The sequence below is a fragment of the Cheilinus undulatus genome, linkage group 16 (assembly GCF_018320785.1).
Source record: "Cheilinus undulatus linkage group 16, ASM1832078v1, whole genome shotgun sequence".
In the NCBI taxonomy this organism is placed as follows: Eukaryota; Metazoa; Chordata; class Actinopteri; order Labriformes; family Labridae; genus Cheilinus; species Cheilinus undulatus.
Genome location: NC_054880.1, coordinates 2,705,602 through 2,727,418, shown reverse-complemented (window position 1 = coordinate 2,727,418; position 21,817 = coordinate 2,705,602). Strand labels below are relative to the sequence as shown.

Below are 21,817 nucleotides of genomic sequence, written 5' to 3'. Positions count from 1 at the left end.
AAACAGTGTATCAGTCCTTCATTCCTGTGTACACAGATTGCTCTAAATATCCCAACACTGGTTGTTCTGCCTTTGCTGTATGCAATCCGCCTAAAGAGGTCTGTATCAAAATGAGGATGATAGACCACTTATCAGTGTTTACAGTTGGAATTCTAGCAATTCTAACAGCGCTTCAGAAAATAGAAGAATGTCATAAAAAAATGCTTTAATTTGTAGGCTACTGATTGAGGTTTAGCGTTATTGTCATTAAAGTCATTTCAATCAAAGAATAGAAAAAAACATTGTTAGTGAAATTTATGAAACTTTGTACAGATTTAAGAATATCTATATTGTTGTGATTTTTATGTGAATACCAGCTCATAGCGGATTAAAGGCAATGAAATGGCTGATTCACTCGTTAAACAGGCTCTGAAAACTGAGGATAAAATTAATATCCCTATCAGTAAAAATGAAGCTAAAGCATTAGTAAAAAGTCACATCATAAAAGCATGTCAACAAAGTTGGGATGATATACAGGAAGACACCTTTATGCAATACAGCAAGAAGCGGGTACAGCGAGGAAGGTTAGAAGAAGAACACATGAAGAAAATATATTAACAAGAGTAGGACACAGAGGTTCAAACAAGACAATTCCCTTTGTAAAAAAGCATCCAACAAGGCTATGTGAACAGTGCAGAGTTGTGGAATCAGTTGAACATGTCTCACTTCATTGTCCGAAATTTGAAGATAAACAAGAAATACTGAGGAGAGAACTCAGGGAAATGGGAGCTGAGATGACACTTAAAAATCTTTTTATTGTTGAACAAAGATGGCTGTTCAAGAACCTTGTTGAGACAGGTTTGATGCAAAGAATTTAATATTGTTGTCTATTTATTAATTTATTTAATTGTTTATTTATTTTACTCTTTTCTCTCTTTTTTCATGTATCTATTTATTATTGAACATGGTTAGTTACTCTAGTCAACACTCCAACACAGTAGGTGGCGGTAATGCACCTTTACCCTAGTTTCCCAAAAAAAAAAAAGAAGAAGAAGAAAGAAGGAAGTGGGGCTTTTATTTCCGGGTGTTGAAGGCACGAGACTTGTTCACGACACGTTCTTGATGATTGAGCGGCTTTTAGGATCAGATTAATCCAAGACAAGAATTCACAGTTGACCTTTTTAATCGTTGATTGACTCGTGAATACTTGTAAAATGTCCAGGCATCCGGATCGTGCAGGTTTGTCTTCTTTCTTCTTCTGTTTTCTGAAAATGTTTCAGAGGAGTGAGCCTTTAGCTAACACAGTACTGTGCTAGCCACAGTTAGCTAATGGTGACACTAGAACTTTTGTTTTCTGGACCCAAACATGTCTGCGAATCGACTGCTGTTGGATGTTTACAATATGTCTCATAAAACGGGTTTTAAGCAGTGATAGTTCACTGGGAAGGGGACGTGACAAGGACTATTTGGGGGGGATTTGAGCGTCAAATATGAGTGATAGCTTTTTTTTTTCCTGTAAGAGCCAAACAAAAACTGGTTATCTAAAGCTGCATGGATGAAAGGCAGCGTCTGGGATCAGTCTGGGTCTATTTATTTTGTGATTGAAACCATGTGTTTCGTTATAGTATGTAACACAATATCATATAATGTTGAAAAAAGAGACGATTAAAAGCTAAAATCGTGAAAAAATACACCGACAATATCTCAAGACCTCATACCGAAAGTATCACACGTTAGGATGACTGGAATTTTGAAACATTTCTAGCTGTGTTTCAGAAATTATTGGTAAATTATACTGAATGTACTTTTTTGATAATGAAGAAGTATAGTAACAACTTTTTAGATTTAACCCTCAGGCCCTCCTAGAGCCCTTGTGGGGTTTTTTGATTATATTTTTTGCCCTTACATTGGCAGTTATCATGCTAAGATGATGATATTTGATAAAGATGTTTATTTTTTAATGGATTTTTAAAATGTCATCATCCACACTGTGTTGACAGAATTTTCCACTGTGTAGACCAAAAAACTCTCACTCTCCCTCCTAAAGCCCTTTTAGGCCTCATTGACTACCATTCAAACCACTTATTTTCATTCTACTGGCACTGCAATACAGAAACAAGAACTCCTCTTTGGGTGTTTTCTATGGATGTCAGAGTCTGGTGGAAAATTAAAATTCTGAAAATGAATTCATATCTGCTGTACATGATGAGGACTGGAGTTATGGACCAAAACTCTTTCTAAAGTTTTTTCTTTTATTTTTAATACTTTTAAATATATCCAATGTCCTAAAAGGGCTTTAAGAGGGAGAGTGTGATTTTTTTAAAGGAGGGCCTGAGGGTTAAATATATCTGAAAACAAAGAGCTGATCTTCGACTTCAGACATAAGAGAGTAACAGTCGAGAAGTGCATCATTCGTAATGAAAAAGTTGAGATTGTAAAACTCATATAAATATCTAGTCACGTATTTGAACTATCAGCTTAAATCTGAGGTGAACACTGAGGCTATTGTCACATAGTATACTATCTTTGGAAAGAAAGTGAATTCTGTCTCAGTCAATCCTGTAATCCTCTTTTGTTTTTATCGGTCCTTTATTCAGAGCCTTCTTTGTTCTTCTTTCATCGGCTTGTTTCACAGCTTCTCAGTTAAGGACAGGAACAGTCTGAGCAGTACTGTTAAAATCAGTTCTTAAATTATTGGTGTGAAACAGAGGGATTTAAGTTCTTTTGTGACCAGCATATCCTTTGTTAGGCTGAGTATACTGGCTTCTCCTGATCATGTACTCCTGAGTGAAATGTCTCTGTTACATGTCCACTCTGTCACAGTAAAATTGATCTTATTAAAGAAGAATCAAACGTTTATTTTTGTTCAACAGTATGCAGTCATCTTTAAAAAAAAAATCCTTTTAACGAACACTGAGTTCTTTAAACGCCCAAAGGTCCACCCTTTTACAAATTACTCTATCATTAATTTTCCCCCTTAAGCTGTTGTCCAACCTGCTTTTTGTGTCCTCTGTAACCACATACTGTTAAGTCTGTCATCCAGTGTTACCTTCGTCGACTAAAAGTATTCGACAGCCTTTTTTTTCATGACAAAAACTAACAAAAATAGATCTGGGATGACTAAAACTGACAAGAACTAAGTTTAGTTTTTGTCAAAATGACTAAAACTAGACTGAAATGTAATGTAGTTTTCATCGGACATTCAAAATCTGTGATATTTCTCCACTGTGGATAAATCTGTCAAAATCCAATACATATGTATCTCTTCTGCCTCTCAGCTGTAGAAAGCAGGGAATCCAGGTTGGACAGGGTGCAGAGAACACAGTACCATGATTTGGTACCAAATTTAGGCAAGAGAATAAATGCTTTGACTAAAAGTAAAGACTAAAATGTGAGGACTTTTTATGGACTAAAACTAGACTGAAATGTTTTGAGTTTTCGTCAACTAGAACTAGACTAAAACTAAAAAGGGTAGAAATGACTACCCTAAAACTAAAATGTATTCCATTTAAAGACTAAAACTAAAAATGAAAAATAGCTGCCAAAATAAACACTGCTGTCATCCTCATGTTTTATAAAAATAACACTTTTTTGTACTAATTTCATTAGTAAAAGAGTGTTTCAAATAAACTAAACTCTAACTAAATAACCTGTTTATAATGATACTTTGCAAAAAAAAAAAAAAAAAAAAAAAGATTTTATAATCATTATAAAATGCTTTGATGCCATTTTAATGCACCCATGACAGGTTGTATAAAATTTTTTTTGTACATTTCTTGTGCATTATTTGAATTTTATTTGCACAAAGTGTGGTGACTTAAAAAACAAACATTTAAACCTTTATAAGGTTTCAAAACTGAAATGGGTGTGAAACAGATTTTGATAAAGTATCCTGTAGGAAAAAGTATTAAAATAACTCTTCTAAGTGTCCGTCTTATGGTTGAGTCATGAACTCTGACATTAACTGAGGCCAGCGAGGCCTGCAGTTCTTTGGATGTCATTCTGGGTTCTTTTGTGACCTCCTGGATGAGTTGTTGATGCACTCTTGGAGTAATTTTGGTTGGATGATCACTCCTGGTAAGGTTCACCACTGTTCCCAGTTTTCCCCATGTGTGGATAATGGCTCTGACTGTAGTTTGCTGGAGTCCTAAAACCTTGGAAATGGCTTTGTAACCTTTTCCAGACTGATTGTGGCATGATGCATTTCTTTCTGAGATCTTGTAGCCTACTTCACTTTGTCTGACAGCTTCTATTTAAGGGATTTCTTGATTCAATCTGGTGGTAATCAGGCCTGGTTGTGGCTGGTGAAACTGAACTCAGCTTTCCAAGAACTGTGGTTATTAATGGGGCGGTTGTGTCGGTGCCAGTCAGTATGATTGTGTCACAGACTAAAATTAAGGATATTTTATCTCCATTTTTATTTTATTTTAGTTAGTTTTGTATGCACACTACACAGTTTTAGTTAGTTTTTGTGGTTTGTTTTTAGCTTTGTTTTAGTTTCAGTGAACTAAAATGTTTTTTAAATTTTAGTTTAAGTTATTTAGTTAGTTTTAGTTAACTATAACAACTTTGGTGAGAACACTGTATTATTCAGAAAGTCATATGTTTGCTCTTCACAGATGTCCAGCAGCCGATGATGATAAAAAAAGAAGTTGTCCCTGAGCAGCAGAACAAGAGCTCTAGTCTTAAACAGGAGCCAGAAGCAACACACATTAAAGAGGAACAGGAGGAATTGTGGATCAGTCAGGAGAGAGAGCAGCGCCCAGGAGCAGAGGACGCTGGTATCAGCATGTTCAGTTTCATTCCTGTTCCTGTGAAGAGTGAAGAAGAGGATGACATGAAACCTCAATTCCCAGAGCTTGATGGAAACAAACATGAAGAAGACAGTGACACAGAGAATTTGAAAACAGAATCTGATGGAGAGAACTGTGGGGGATCAAAAGCTGACAAGAAAACAGATCTTTCTGGAACTGAGACTGATGACAGTGCTGATTGGGAGGAGAGTGATGAACATCAGGAAGGTTTGGAACCCCTGCAAAACAAGCACATCACAGCTGTAAGTGATGTGAAATATAGCACTGGAAATGCATCAAATATCTCCTCTGAATGTGCTCCAAGCACCAAAGGACCACATAAAGAAGAAAAACGATTTAGTTGTTCAGTGTGTCATAAATCTTTTTCTAGACGATGGTATTTAAAGCAACACTTAAATGTCCACAAAGAGGAGAAACCTTTCAGTTGTTCAGTTTGTCATAAAAAATTTTCTTACAAAAGAACACTGAAGATCCACTCTGCTGTCCACACTGCAGAAAAACCACTTACTTGTTCAGTTTGTCATAAAACATTTTCTTACGAAAGAAATCTTAAGCTCCACTTCTCTGTCCACACAGGGGAGACCCCATTTAGTTGCTCAGTTTGCAATAAGAAATTTTCTCATAAGGGACTTTTGAATGAACACTTGAATATCCACACAGGGGAGAAACCATTTCGCTGTTCAGTTTGTGGTAACAGATTTGCCCACAGAGGGAAACTGAGGCAACACTTGGCTGTCCACACAGGGGAGAAACCATTTAGCTGTTCAGTTTGTGATATAAGATTCACTCGCAGAGGAAGTCTGACTCAACACATGAATGTCCACACAGGAGAGAAACCATTCAGCTGTAAAGTTTGTGGTAAAGGATTTCCTCGCCAAGGATGTCTGAGGCAACACTTGACTGTCCACACAGGGGAGAAACTTTTTAGCTGTTCAATTTGTAATGGAAAATTTTCTCACAGAAGAAATTTGAAGAGACATTTGGCTGTCCATACAGGGGAGAAACCATTTGGTTGCTCAGTTTGTAATAAAAGATTTTCCCAGCATGGAGATCTAAAGAGACACTTGGCTATCCACACAGGGGAGAAACAGTTAAGTTGCTTGGTCTAACAATCATCAATTTTTTAAATGGCCAAATTAGTGGCTCATTAATGACCTGACTTCCATAGACATTGTCCTAACCCCCTTCTGTGATTTAGAGTTACAAATGAGTGTCACTGGTTAAGCTAAGAGCATTTTGTATTTACACAGCGTGTATAATTGGAATTTGGATTCAAATGTTTAAGATATTCAATACAAACTGTGATTTAAACCCTTAAAACCAGTCTGGTTTTAGAGCAGGTCACAGCACTGTGACAGCCCTCCTCAAGGTGATCAATGATTTACTTTTAGCAGTTTGCAGAGGGGAGGGAGCAATTTTAGTTCTTTTAGATCTCAGTGCTGCTTTTGATGATGTTGATCACAATATTTTAAAAAATTGTCTTAGAAACTGAGTGGGCATCAGGGACACTGCGTTTAGCTGGTTTTATTCCTATCTTTTAGAGTGAACCTTTGTGGTCACCATAGATAATCACAACTCCTCTACCTCCACTATTACTTCTGGTGTACTGCAAGGTTCTGTTTTAGGTAAAATTTTATTTGCTGTCCCCTTGCCAAATAATTAAGAATAACAAAGTTTCATTTCACTGCTATGCAGACGACACATGGGTATGAGCCCTGAGGATCCTAGAAGCCTAGACTGCCGGTCTTACAATAACCATTACATTAACTTACAACTTAACAACTGCAAACTTGAAATCGTTGTCTTCAATTTAAAATATTCCTCAAATATAATTAAAAACACCCTTGGTTTATTTTGAACAAATATCAAATCAAAAGCCAGAAAACTAGGAGTTCAATTTGATTCTAGCCTCACCTTTGCAGCACACATCAACAAAATCATATAATCATTTTTCTTTTATTAAGCAGTATTACAAAATGAAAACAATCCCCAGTCAGACATGGAAAAAGTCATTCACGCCCTCATTTTTCCCCGTCTTGATAACTGCAACTCTCTTCTTTCTGGTGTTAGCCAAAAAGCTCTTTCCCACCTCCAACTGGTCCACAATGCAGCTGCTAGGCTTCTAACTGGTTTTAACAGACAACACCACACCAATTTTAACCTCTTTACATTGGCTTCCTGTTAGTTTTTCTTTGTTTGCCAGGAGCCCATTGGTTCTTATGATGTCTCATGATGCCTTACTTCTTATGGTGTCTTTAAATGTCTTAGTTCTTGTGATGTCATGGGATATCTTAGCTTTTATGATATCTTGGGATTTTTAGTTCTAATAATGTTTCATGTTGTCTGGGTTATAATGTTTTTTGGGTTTAATATGTACATTAGGTTTTGATTTTGTTTCAGTTCTTCTACCTTGAGTGTTCTTTTCATGTTGTTTTGCTGTCTTTATCCTTTGTTCGGGTTCTACTGCTTTTTTTTCTGCATGTAAAAACACTTTGTAAACCCTTCTTTTTAAAAGTGCTACACAAATAAAGTTATTTTTAAAATCAATGTATTATTTTCCACAGTTGGCAAGTTTGCGTTACTTCTGGATCTGACCACAAATGTTTGTACCTATGAAATGTGTTTGTACATTTTCCATCAATTTCGTATTTTTCAACAAGCTACTTGGCAGATTTATCCATTGTTTTTCTCCATCAGCTGAATTCTGTGAATACAATGTTTGACTACAAAGTTCCTCTTTACTTCTAGCACTGAGTTAGAATGAAGGATATCTGTGAGGTTTTTGAGACATCCTTTTAACCTGATTTTACTGAAATCTTTTTTACTATCTCTATATGTTTTGGTTCTAATCATCAGTTTTATCAAATTGCTCATAATTCTTTGCCCTTTCTAAGTATGCAGTCAACATAATGCTATTAAAGTTTGGGGGGCTCCTTTTTAAAATTCTCTTTAGGACAATGTGATTGTGAAGTATAGTGTGCTAATGTCCTTTTAAGAGATTCTTGTTGGTTGTTCTGACCTCCAAAGTGAACTTGTCCGAGTTTTACTCCCAACACCTCTGATTCTAGAAATAATACCAAAAGCCAAGACCTATAAGAAGAAGGGCTGCAACAGTCCCGACTTCCAACTGATGTTAGCATCTGATTTCCAGCTGTTCAGTTTGGGTGCAATGTTGGATGCAGGAGACAGCTGGATGAGGGAAGTTATCAAGGTAGACGATTCCTCCTCACAACAGCTCAAATAAATTCTTGGCTATTCTTGTTTGAGAAACAGCAGCCAGAGCAGGTAATTCTGACCTTTACTTCCTGTACTAGGGTGTTTGTATGGCAATTTAACAACTGTTGAAATCTGCTCTAATGATAACATTATCAGGTGCTTCATACTGGGATGTTTTGAAGTTTCCATCCATCCATCTTCTTCCACTTAACTGGGGTCGGGCCGCGGGGGCTGCAGCTAAAGCGGGGAAGCCCAGACTTCCCTCTCCCCGGCCACTTTGTCCAGCTCTTCCCAGGGTATCCCAAGGCGTTCCCAGACCAGCTGAGAGACATAGTCTCTCCAGCATGTCCTGGGTCTTCCCCAGGGCCTCTTCCTGGTGGGATGTGCCCGGAACACCACACCGATGGCCGAGCTTCTCCCCCTTTCTCTAAGGGAGAGCCCAGACACCCTGTGGAAGAAATTCATTTTGACCGCCCACGATCTTGTTCTTTTGGTCACTACCCACAGCTTGTGACCATAGGTGAGGGTAGGAATGTAGATCGACTGGTAAATCAAGAGCTTTGCCTTTCAGCTCAGCTTTTTCTTCACCACCACAGACCGATGCAGTTTTCAAGTCTGAATTGAACAATTCTACACATTTAATAATATATGAACCTTTTTAGTGATGTGGTGAAATGAGAAAAGGCCAAGAGACTTTATCCTGAAACAATTCTTAAAGAAGTGGACATAGGGGACTGTGTTAAACTGTGTTAAAGGGACTGAATCTGTGAATACTCAAGTATCAACCCACTCTGAGTCTGACCTGCTGAGTGTCCTGATGAGAAAACACACCAGTGAGAGTTGGATCATGTCATCCCAGTTATGATTCAATAGTGTACTCATGGACACTCATGGACATTTGAAGCTGTACTTTTATTTTGAAGGCCAAATAAGTGTAAAGGAAGAAGTAATGGAGAAAGTAAATTTAAAGCCTTGTTTCAGTTTTGAAGGAAACTGGGTTAGCAAAGATAAGATAATTTTATGTATTTTTTTTCTTCACGCCTCTCTAGTTATTTATACTGTGTATTTCTTTTTACTCAGAACAGGGTACTCTGGCGCACACTCCAGCATAATGGGTGGCGGTAATGCACCTAAACGCTTGTTCCCACCCGCCATTAAATCACAAGAAAGAAGAAGAGTGTACAGGAAGCATTCTTGAAAACGCTGAATGTGCGCAAGGGAGGGAGAGGTATTGAAATTTTAGACTGTGACTGTATAACAGAATATAAAAGGATCGAGTGATTAGAGGATGATAAACTGAAGGTGGCAGTAATGCATCTTCATGGATGCCAGCTGCCGTTAAACACCAGAGAAGAAGAAGTGTACAGGAAGTGATGTCTTTGTTTCGGGGCCTGTAGGTTTATCGTGCGAGAGTGTTTGAATGGTTTAGCGTCCTGTAGGAGTAATCCCTGAACATTTTTGGAGTTTACCTCTCATCTTTCGTTGACTCTCGGACGTTTGTAAAATGTCCGGGTTTCAGAATCTTTCAGGTTTGTTTTGTTTCTTCCTCTGTGAACGTGTTTACTGCAAATGTTACAAAGAGCTTAGCCTTTTGCTAAGGTTAGCTAACGGCCCATTTCACCTGGGGGTTCTTAATATTATTAGACTTTTTTATTCTATGTACTTTGTAGAACTGATAAATTATATTTTGATATTTTAATTTTAATTAGCTCGTATTCTCCTTATAATTCCAAAATTATACATGAGCAAGTAGGTTTTAGGTTTGACATTTGACTGACAACGGCAGTTTATCCTCAAAAGCCCCATTTCATGTGACCAATGTCCCAAAATAGACCTTAAATGTTAATACTAAGTTAGATCAAAAAGCACACCTATTTTTTCACAAATAGCTATGTCCTCAAAATATTCTGGGTTAAATTTATTGCAAAATTTGGGCTGTTTTCATCAGTAGCTTCTATGTCGTGTGACCACTTGTCCCAAAATATAGCTTAAATGTTGATACTAAGTTGGATCAATAAGACACACCTATTTATGTATAGCCTATATATATTTTTTGTTTGTTTTTCAGATGTCCGCAATAAAATTCAAGGTTGATATTATAGTCAAATTTTGACTCTTTTCATCAATTGCTTGCATGTCATATAGCCATTTGTCCTAAAATCTACCTTAACTGTTAAAACTAACTTGGATCAATAAGACACACCTACTTTATTCACAGTTATCCTCAAAAATTCTGGGTTAAATTTATTTCCAAATTTTGACTTTTTTTCTTTAATAGCTTCCATGTCATGTGGCCAGTTGTCCTAAAATCTACCTCAAATGATAGCACTAAGTTGTCACAATAGGACACACCTAATTTTTCACAAATTTGTTCTCAACAAATTTCTGAGGTAAATATATTGTCAGATTTGAACTCCTTTTTTTAAAATATCAAATATATGGACAATATAAACCTGATATAGAGAGGTGTGTTTAATCAGCCTGTGTAGTAGTATAATTCAGCATTGATTTTTTTTTAGTCATCAGGTCACATGACCAAGGAGCTATTGTTTTTCATATTTATTTTGTATTAATATTTGTATTTAAAAATAAGCATTTCGCTCAATAGCTCCTAGGTCACATGACTTGATGACTCAAAATCAGTCCTTAATTATAGAACTATATAAGCTGATTAAGACATACCTTTTTTTTACATTAATTTTTGTACATATATTTTAAATAGATGCAGCGGTAAATGCATTTACTGCCCTGTGTCTTTGTAAATGCAGATGTCAAATTATTTTCTAAAGTTTTGTCAGCCCCACTGGAGAATTATTTGCCTTAATTTACCTACATTAAGCGGATTTGTTAAAAACTGTTTTTCAACCCACAGTACATGTCAATTATGATATATTCTTAAAGCTTCCGAATATATCATCATCAGCTGTTTTGTCTTTTGATGCAGAAAAGGCATTTGAGCGCCTTGAATGATCTTTTTCATGGTGTGTTGAAGCACATGGGTTTAGATGCTAGTTTTATTAATATGGTAAAAACAAGTTGTGCAAATCCTACTGCAAGTGTAACGTCAACCTTTCAAATAAGTCGAAGCAGTTGTCAAGGGGATCCAATCTCTGCAATGTTGTTTATCATATCTCTAGAACCTTTGGCACAGTCCATTACAATATCAAATATTATTACACCAATTCAAATTAAATCCACTCATCATTTTATATCTCATTTAATCATTTTATATCTCTATTGATGATGCCGGGTTTTGTGCTCCATTTACGCCCCAGTATGGACCACCTGATAACTGGCTTCATTTATGACAGCTGATGTAAATGATCGGCTGGGCTGATCAGATCATATTGCTGATCTCCGATCAATTAAAAATGCTTTTATTGACTCTGATTCAATACATATGATCAGGATCGGAACAGCCCTGACTGATACTATTTATCCAATATCATTGAATTCAGTTCATAAATTCATTTGAAAAAAAAAAAAATCTAAATTGATCGAGAAAAATCAACCATGATACTATGCTGTATCAATTTTTCCCCTTCAACCCTAGTACCTCAAGTGACCAAAATTAAAAAGAACCAAAATATCCCTTGGCAGTTTATGAAGTAAAAATTCAAAGTGAATGAATTAAAGAGGCAGAGCAGAGAATTTCAGCTCAATATGACCTTTTAGATTTACAATTTTAAATTTTAAGTCAAATTTTGAGCTTTTGAACTCATGATTTTGAATTTATCTCATATTTTGACTGGTAAAATGATGTTATCAACTTTCTATCTCATATATTTGCATTTTAAAAACATTTTTTGACTTTTAATTTCATGTTCTAAACTTTTAAACTTATAAATTTGACTTTTTTAATCTCAAAATTATTTATCAACAGTGCTGAGTTGTTGTTGTTTTTTTTGTTTGTTTGTTTGTTTTTTTACCTCATGATTCATTTCTGGTGAAAATGAGGTTCACATTATGGTTAAACACTGACCCTGTTAGGCCCTCAGGTTAGACCCGAATTCAGAATCCAGCCCCTGCTGTGATTGAGTTTGACACCCCTGCTCTATAATGACATGCTGTAGCACACTAAGGTGAGCCAATTAAGACATGAGCTTTGTTTTCTTAATAGAAGGTTTTGACACCTGAACAGACATCACTTTCTTCTTGTAATAAGGAAGGGGCTGTTTGTGATGAATATTCTATTTCTATTTATAACTTGGTCATGCTAAGAAAACTAGGAGTTGCTTGTTTGCAAATGTGTTTCATTTTATTTTAAATGAGGTGTCCACAGAGAGGATCACATTTCTGTGCAGTACAGTTCCTATCTCTAAAGCCAGCTACATCATCACTAAATATAGCAATGAATTGTCTGCCAGGAAAGTAGGAAATCAGAACTAAGAAGATGTGTTGTATTTTGCCACAATCCCCTTTTATTTTGTCGGAATGTGGTGATCAAACAAACCTTTTTTAATGACTCCAAAACCTCTACAGATTTTCTAAATGTGTAGCACATCCCAATAATGCAGAATGTAGAGCCGTCAGTGATTTCCTGTAGATAGAAAAGTACATTATTCAGAAAGGTTTATGCTTTATTTTTTTCTCTACAGACACCCAGCAGCTGATGGTGATAAAAGAAGAGGTTCTCCCTGAGCAACAGGAGAGGAGCTCCAGTATGAACCAGGAGGAGCCACGAGAAGCAGCACATATTAAAGAGGAACAGGAGGAACTGTGGATCAGTCAGGAGAGAGAGGAGTCTGGTATCAGATTGTTCACATACACTTCTGTCTCTGTAAAGATGGAAGACGAGGATGGAGAGAAACTTCAGTCCTCACAGCCAAATGTAAACCAAAGTGAAGAGAACACAGACACAGAGCATTTGAAAACAGAATCTTATGGAGAGAACTGTGGAGGATCAGAGGCAGACAGAGACTCTCATCCAGGCAGTCATTTACAGTCAGTTACTCCTGACAAGACTTCAGACCTTTCTGGATCTGAGACTGATGACAGTGCTGATTGGGAGGAGAGTGATGAAGCTAAGGAAAGTTTAGAGCCTCTGCAAAACAAAGATGTAGCTGTAAGTGATACAAAATTTTACACTGGAAGCACATCAGTAATCTCCTCTGAATGTGCACCAAGCTTTGGAAAGAAGAATCAGATGAAGAAATGCAACAGAGCATATATGGGGGAGAAATCCTTTAGTTGTTCAGTCTGTAAAAAATGTTTTCCTTTGGAAGAAATGCTGGTGATGCACAAGAGAGTTCATTCACAAGAGAAGCCATTTAGCTGCACAGTTTGTCACAGAAAATATTTTCACCAAAGAGATCTGAAGAGGCACTTGACTGTCCACACAGGGGAGAAACCATTTAGCTGCTCAGTTTGTACAAAACGATTTTCTCAGAAAGGACATCTGATACAACACCTAATTGTCCACACTGGGATGAAAACATTTAGCTGCTCAGTTTGTAATAAAAGATTTTCTCAAAAGGCTCATGTGAATAAACACCTGACTCTTCACATGAGGGAAAAACCATTTAGCTGTTCAGTTTGTGGTAAAAGATTCCCTCGCAAAGAACATCTGAATCAACACCTGACTGTCCACACAGAGGAAACCGCATTTAGCTGTACAGTTTGTCATAGAAGTTTTTTTCAACAAAGTAATCTGAAGAGGCACCTGACTGTCCACACAGGGGAGAAACCATTTAGCTGCTCGGTTTGTAATAAAAGATTTTCTCAAAAGACTCATCTGAATAAACACCTGACTCTTCACATTAGGGAAAACCCATTTAGCTGCTCAGTTTGTCATAGAATTTTCTTTCACCAAAGAAATCTGAAGAGACACTTGACTGTCCACACAGGGGAGAAACCATTTAGCTGCTCAGTTTGTGATAAAAGATTTTCTCAAAAGGCTCATCTGAATAAACACCTGACTCTTCACATGAGGGAAAAACTATGTAGCCGTTCAGTTTGTGGCAAAAGATTTCCTCGTAAAGGACATCTGAATCAACACCTGACTGTCCACACAGGAGAAAAAACATTTAGCTGTACAGTTTGTCATAAAATTTTCTTTTACCAAAGTAATCTGAAGAGACACTTGACTGTCCACACAGGTGAGAAACCATTTAGCTGCTCAGTTTGTAATAAAAGATTTTCTCAGAAGACTCATCTGAATAAACACCTGACTGTCCATGTGAGGGAAAAAAACATTTAGCTGTTTAGTTTGTGGTAGAAGATTCAATAACAGAGGAAGTCTGGCGCATCACATTAATGTGCACACATGAGAGCAGTACTTTTGTTGTTCATTTAAAAAATATATATATTTTCCTCTGAAACAAACATTGGTAAGGCACAAGAGAGTCAAAATGCAGGAGAAACTATTAAGCTGTTCAGTTTGTGGTTTAAGATTTATCTACAATGCACATCTGAGGAGACACTTGCCTATCCACACAGAGGATAAACCGTTTAGTTGTATGGTCATGGTTGCATCAGTGATGTTTATGAGCTCTGAACACATTACCCCAATCCATCTACTGTGAGTAAGAGTTAGTACATATTTTCTGTCATTATGTTAAAAGTATGTAATATTTCCACAGCATCTATGATTTCAGTGTTTAAGGAATTAAATACAAACTATGGTTAAAAACTGTTACATTGCAAAGGACTGCACCAGCATATTTCTCAGGAATGTAGGTTATGAAAATTATGAGACGAGTAGTGGTCCAACCAATCAAACATAAGCCTGTATCAGAGTGAATGTGCTATGTGAAGTGTAGCAATCAGACATAAAGCTACAAAGTTATGATCTCAAAGAGAAGAGTTTGAAGGACTCGAGTCTGTAAGATTCTTGACAGAGGGAGAGCAAAGGGGCCCGTGTGGTTCTTCTGCCCCTGCTGTGAATCATGCAAGATTGGGTTACTTCTGGACTGGACTGTTAAAAGATTTTCATCAAGGATTTTGATCTTTTTGAAATGCCTTTGTACACTTTCTTTAAACTTTCATGTTCAGAAGACTCCTTTCTCAGTTAAAAAAAGACCTCTGTGTTTTTCTTGTCCTGTCTTAACAATTAAAGGACAATGTTGGGCATTCCCTTGTAATCAGGTCTTTGCTTAATCAAACTGCTTGTAATGCTTTCTCCTTGCTAAATCTGCAGTAAACATGTAATTCTACTATTAAAGTTTGAGAGTTATCATTTTTATCTTTTAAAGACAATTTTTTTGTTAAGTATTGTGTGCTTACATCTTTTAAGAGATTCCTATTGGTTGTTCTAGCCTCCAAATTAAATGTGTAATTCGGATTTACCCCCAACAGCTCTAACAGGCTCCCAGCCCCCACCTTAAGAACTACTGGTGTAGACACCTGTAAAACTTTGTATCTGACACACAGGTGATTGCCACGCCATTATAAACCTTGGAATGAGGCAACTGGGGTTGTAAACATAATTCTGTGAGTAGAAGAGGCAAAGTTTGAAAAAGAAAAAAATAAGTTTTGGCAAAACATTCCTCTTCTTGCTCTCTATTCTGCCTGAGATTGTGAGGGGGAGCACAACCAATCTTTTAAGGTCTACACATTTTGTCAGTTTGCTATAATTAGCTTCATATAATTTATCTAAATTATGTAGTACTGTGGTGCCAGTATATGTCATACCTTCTTTGTGTCTGCCTTCTCTGTAATATACAAATTTAAACTTAAAGACTCTGTATTTTAAACATGAACTTTGTACCCTGAAAGTTTTTCAAATGTATCTAAATCCCCCAATCTAGGAATGGAATTTAGAGGGTCTGAGGCATAAATTGAAGTGTCGACGGCATATAATGAGATTTCTTGGATTTCCTTGATGATTTCAATCCCTTTGATTAATCTGTCATCTATTATCACGTGTACAAGTGGTTCAGTTCCTAGAGAAAAGAGGAGTGGTGATAACAGACACCCTGATGTGTTTCTTTCCCTAAACAAAAGACCGAAATATGTTCATCAGGTCTTACCGTACTTTTGAGAGGGACCCCCTGCAGTCAAGATGGCCGACATGGGCGTCGCTATCCATCCAATCCATGCTGGAAGTCCCGAGGGGAAGTTTCTTCTTCATGTTGGACTCAGCTGCCAGTGTTTGTCAGTCTTTTTTTGCGCCTAAGCCTAACCCTTGGTGCTGGATCTCAGATATATCACCTTCCCCACTGCCTTACCCTGAACCTAACCACTCAGGTTTTAATGCCTAAGCCTAACCTTAGACGTATGGACTTCCGGTTGAGACTTCCAGTATTGACTGGATGTATGTCGGCCATCTTGTCAAGGTACTCTTGATACTTTTGGGAGCCTTGTACAGTAGCCTTAATGTATCCACCTGGTAAAATGTGGTCCAAATCCAAATTTGTCCAAGGTTTAAAATAAAAAAGACCAGGATACATGGTATCACTGAGTCTACTCTCTTGGCTAAAATAGATGTTCATTTTTTACAGTCTGTATTCAGGAGTGCAACTAGCCTGGAGATCCAAGACAACAATAATTCCCCTTTCTCAAAGGCAAAAGATTAAGCTCTCTCCACCACTGCACTGATTATATCCATGAATATTTATAAAATTCACAAGTGTGTCTTTCTGTACCAGTAAATGTGGCATTCTATTGGTTTTCAATTGTGTCTTTGAGTTATTATTTTGTTATGAATACAGAAAAAACTGCATCTACCTTTGATAGTTGTGTGATTTCAATAAGAATTAATCATTTATGAATTAATATCAGCATTTTCGTCTGTATGTAAGTCTATGTTAATGCCTCTGAAATTTCACTGGCTTTATCAGGTTTGTTAAATTTAAGGTTGGAAATTTGAAGCTGTACTTTTATTGTGAAGGCCAAATTAATGTACAGGAAGTGGTGTTTTCTTCGTTGTCGAGCATCGTTTGATGATTCAGCGGCCTTTAGGAGCCTATAAATCCCAGAAAACCGTATGAAATTGATCCCTAATCAAAAATGTCGGGATTGCTGGATCTTCCAGGTTTGTTTCCTTTCTTCCTCTCTAAACCTTTTCTCTGTAAATGTTTCAGAGCCTGTAGCTAACGTTCACATCCTCACAGTACAGGGTTAGCCACAGCTAACTCCTTATAACTGAAGCTATGTCTTCTGGACTCAAAAATCTTTTCTGGGTGACTGTTTGTGATTTTCATGTATCATAAAACGTTTTGTTATGAGCGATGATTGTCAGCGAAAATGCATTTTGGAAGGTGACGTGGCGTGTGTCTTTTTGGTCCAAGTGTCAAACATGAATCAGCGATGGCGGATATTTCCATTGGAGAAAATAGAGCTTACATCCCAGATCTTGGTGAATGAAATATTTAAGTTGAAAATATCCACGACGAACTGTGTCCCGTTTTGAGTAAAATAACGTAAGAACGATCTATGGAAACCAAAATCGTGAACCCGTTGAGGACCGGATTCAGAATTATTCTCAAAATCAAAGTGAGAAAACGAGATCACAACTTCCGGGCATGTTCCTGATAAGAAGTCCTTCCAGACCTGGACCAGGGCATCATCAGTTCGCTCCGGGACAGTCTGGTGTATGTCGTGGTGGTCTATGTCAGGATGCATGATGTCCCAGAGGTGCTCGATTGGATTCAGGTCTGGGGAACTGGGCAGACCAGTCAATGGCATCATGCTGTCATCATTCAAGAACTGCTGGCTCATGTTATAATAGTCCGGCATTTTAACCAGTTTTTACTTTGCGTTCTCAATTTCATTTTAGTTTTGATTAGTTTTGTACTGTTGATTTGTCGGTTCAGTTTAATTTTCATTTTGCAAAATTGCTTCATTTTAGGTCAATTTTTATCAGTATTAGTGTAATTTCTCAGCAATACTGAATACTTGTTAGTGGAGAAACCCACACAGCTCAGGAGAAAGAAACATTAATTTTATGTAAAACACCTTCAAATGATCTTATCTTTATTTTACATTTCATCCATTCAAATTTGATATCAACTAAAGACCAGCATTTACCACTGTGTGCCAGTATTCATTAACAAAAATCAGGGCTTTCTCCTGTCTTGTGTTTCCATTTCAGTCAGTACATTGCTAAGGAAATTTTGTCCCTAAATGTATTTTTTTTAGACAGTTTTTTAATGCTATGTCATGACCCAGCTCATTGGGAATAATGAGTTGTAACATAAAACCACATTTTCTTGGTAAATTAATTTCATTTGTTAAAAAAAAAAGAAGTAAAACTGTGCTGCAAACAAATGGTGAGACAGAACAAAAGGACAGAAGAGTGCTGCTCAACAAATAACTAGGGCTGGGAAATTAATTGCAAATTAGATTCAATAGCAATGTGGTCTGCTGCAATTTTTATAAGACAAAATAAAATAAAATATTTCTTTAACTTGACATTTGTGTCAAAATACCAGTTTATTTATTTAATTTTTGCAGCATCTTTTGAGAATAGCCCACAAAAAAATCATTTTTTCTTCATTTTTGTATGTTTTCTTATCAAATATGAGGATGGCATAAAGATCGTCACTCCTTTACAAAGATTCATTTCCAAGTTGCAATATGAGCCAATATCTCCATAATTAGATATTTTGTCAAAATTGTTAAACCCTTGGTTATAGTTATATTGTGTTTGTTATAATATAGTATTAATCATTGCTTGTGTATGTTGGAAAATACATAGGATGAGAAATAGAAAAAAAATAATGTCAATGTCAATGTCATGTCAAAATGCAATTGCAATATTGGATAAAAAACAAAAAACGCAATTGGAGTATTTTCCCAAGTCGTTCAGCCCTACTAATAATCAAGTATCTCTAAACCTGTGTATTAAAATGTAAGTGCTTGTTGAAAAGAATTGAAAATAAATTCAAACTGACAAAGCTAAGCTAACAGAAAAATAGCCCCCCTTAACCTAGTCTGACTAAACAAACATAATTCTACATGTGAGTGTGTGCCTAAAAATAAACTGTTCCCAGGCCCAGTTTACTGAAACCATTGCCCACAAGTTCAAGGCACGTTACACAAATTTTAGCAAAGACTGTTAGAGGCACAGTGGTGAGCTGAACACAAACAAAGCTATGTGTTCAATGTTGGCAGCCCAGGCTTTTTAAGGTTGTTCAGCTGAGTTTAGTTTTAGGAAACAAATGGTTTTTACAGTCACATTTTTTGCACATTTGCAAATCTGAACTGGGAGCACAAACTAATTTTACAGTTAACTTTTTTTCTACATATGCAATTTTTTTTTAACAAATGCACAATATTTTTCTCCATTTACAAATATTTTTTTGCACATAAACAAATCTTAACCTTGTGCACAAAATGCTTTTACAGTTAGGAAATCTTTTTACAGGTTCAAAATATTTATGACCCTTATTTGATCCTGTATTTATGCCATTATGTGATTGCACAGCCCGACATCAGTGTTGCAGCTATGTTAATTGTGCAGAAGTGGGAAGTCTAGACATATTTTAACACTAATATTTTTCCAGGTCCACTATTTTATCAAAAATGTTTTGAAAGCAGGACCTCTCCTTATCAATTCTAAACTAGAGGTTATGTTACTGGAGGCTAACTAACAACAGCTAACAAGTGAAAGTGGGAAGAATGAGGGAAGGTTATTTTTAGTTGTTGCTTAATGTGAAACTTGCAATATTTTATGTTTATTAAGATAATGCTTCACTAACAACTTACATAACTTAGAGCAACCTGTCGTTTCTGCATTTGAGTATGTTTACCTGCTGGTCTAAGTTTGTCTTTTGGACAAATCCAACTGTAGGGAGGGGTTGCTTTTTTGGGCATAATATTGGGCACGTAACTTTGATATAGATATGATATACTATGTTTTTTATATTAAATAGATTAAGAATCAAGGGACTTAAAAATACTGACAGATTTAAACATATTGGTGGAACAGTGCCCTTGTTGTTTTGAAATTTAGGGCTGCTTTAGCACTCTTAAAATCTCGCAGTCTTAAATGCCCCATTGCTGTAACAAACATTAGACCGATTCCCAGCGCTGCCTTTTTTATTTCAAAGTCAACCTACAATTTGTTATTTGCTTTTCTGTTTAATTATATTATGCGAATTCACTTTAGAACAATGATCTGTTTTGCTTCACAGTGTCATTTTGGATTGGTAGTTTTTTTCAGGGTCACAAACATTCAGTTATTCTGAAAATATCATCTTTGATCACAACGGTTTGTGGTTAAGTTGATTAAAAACAGCACATGGTTTTCTTTACAAGAGTCTTAACCCTGTTGGTGCATTGGCTAGGAGATACAAATGTCACTAAGGTCAGTGATTTTATTGACCCCCTGTCAGAAGCCTCTTCCAGCAATGCACTGCAGTGTATCATAATGAAATATGTGATGGTAGATTGGAGAAAACTTAAGACTACTGTGAGAAGTCTTTTTTCTTGATGGCTCAGTTTTATTCTTTTGATCACTGTTTTCTGATTATCAACATTCATACAGAGAGAAATACTCTACCGTCACATCTCTGACACAGATGGTTGATTGGTATGAGGAGACGGAACAGAGGGAAATTGAAGGAGCAGTGCTTCTAGATTTTTCTGCATCCTCATCGTGACTTATTGCTGAGAAAAATAAAACACTACATGTTTTCGCCCTCTGCGTTATTATGAATTAAAATCGATGCTGTCTTGGGCCGCTTCTACATTCAGTTTTTACTCATCAATTTCCTTTGCTATACAAAAATTCTCATATTGCAATGAATGCTGGTTATTCTACTATGGCTGAATCAACAATTGAGAACTTAAACACTTAGCTTAAGAAATGAAATCGGTTGTTGATTAGATTCAAAGCGTGTTTTGAATATATTAAAAGCTAAAAGTTTGGTTATAGGAACAAATTATTTTTTTTACTATCAATCCAAAGCTTGATCTCAGTATTAAAAATACAACAACTGAACATGTGTATGAAGTTAATTTACTCGTAGTTATAATAGGTAAATGGAAACACTTTGTCTATACTCAAAAGATGTGCAACATATTTGACACAAAGAATAGTAAAGCAAATAATCTGAGCTTTGGTTTGTCACATTTAGATTATTTTGCAGCAGTTTAGTCCAATAGTTCACTAGAAAATATAAGAAACCAGCAACTTGTACAGAACAAAGCAGCTTATGTGGCTCTTTCTAAATGTCCTTAAAATGCATGAATGTCTTTCATGGTTGGAAGTTAGAAACAGATTGATGTTCTTACTGAGGGTTTTCATGAGAAATATTTTTCACAACCAAGAAACCTCTTATCTGCTTGAAAAGTTGTCATTCAGTGCAGAGATGCATAATTATGGTATACAGTTGGAAGTTATTTCACTTTACCTAAATACAAAACAGCCAGACTAAAGGCAGTGATGTCTAGACCAATGAAAGAGTAGAACTCACTCCCAAAATCTATAACCCAACAGAAAAATATCACAAGTTTGAAAAGTAAATTTGAAGAGTACTACCAAAAGATGAATTCTATTGATTAGCTTTTTTTAAGGTCACTACATTTTTTTTTTAGTTAAGAGATAGAAGTAGATTCAGTAATGGAGCTTTTACAGTATTGTTCTGTATTATGTGTTATAAGATGTGTCTTTGTTTATGTGTGTTTTTTGTTTATCTATTTGTGTGTTTTCTATCCATTACCACATTGCAATTAAGTAGACCCGAGGAAAATTAGCTGCTGCTATAGAAAAGCTTTTGGGGAATTAAAACAAACTAAACTAAATCCCAGCAATGCAGAAAGTAGAGTCTTCTGTTATCTACTGTGAATGAAAAATTAAATCTTTCAGAAAGTTTTATGCTTTCTTTTTCTCCACAGATGTCCAGCAGGTGGTGGTGAAAGAG

General features: G+C 36.3%; 3 protein-coding genes and 1 gene segment (V, D, J or C); 3 read left to right on the top strand and 1 right to left on the bottom strand.

The window, feature by feature from the left end:
• The window catches only part of LOC121523649, an 820,099-nt gene that overhangs the window by 506,972 nt on the left and 291,310 nt on the right, over positions 1-21,817 (bottom strand).
• The window catches only part of LOC121523651 (immunoglobulin kappa light chain-like), an 813,481-nt gene that overhangs the window by 502,110 nt on the left and 289,554 nt on the right, over positions 1-21,817 (top strand). The window lies entirely within an intron of this gene.
• On the top strand, positions 1,076-7,305 carry LOC121523604 (oocyte zinc finger protein XlCOF6.1-like). The gene is made up of 2 exons (XM_041808541.1): positions 1,076-1,218; positions 4,599-7,305. Exons 1-2 carry the CDS (start codon positions 1,194-1,196, stop codon positions 5,900-5,902), a joined length of 1,329 nt encoding a protein of 442 aa, XP_041664475.1. The 5' UTR covers positions 1,076-1,193; the 3' UTR covers positions 5,903-7,305.
• LOC121523560 (zinc finger protein OZF-like) lies at positions 9,407-15,094 on the top strand. The gene is made up of 2 exons (XM_041808488.1): positions 9,407-9,538; positions 12,608-15,094. Exons 1-2 carry the CDS (start codon positions 9,514-9,516, stop codon positions 14,206-14,208), a joined length of 1,626 nt encoding a protein of 541 aa, XP_041664422.1. The 5' UTR covers positions 9,407-9,513; the 3' UTR covers positions 14,209-15,094.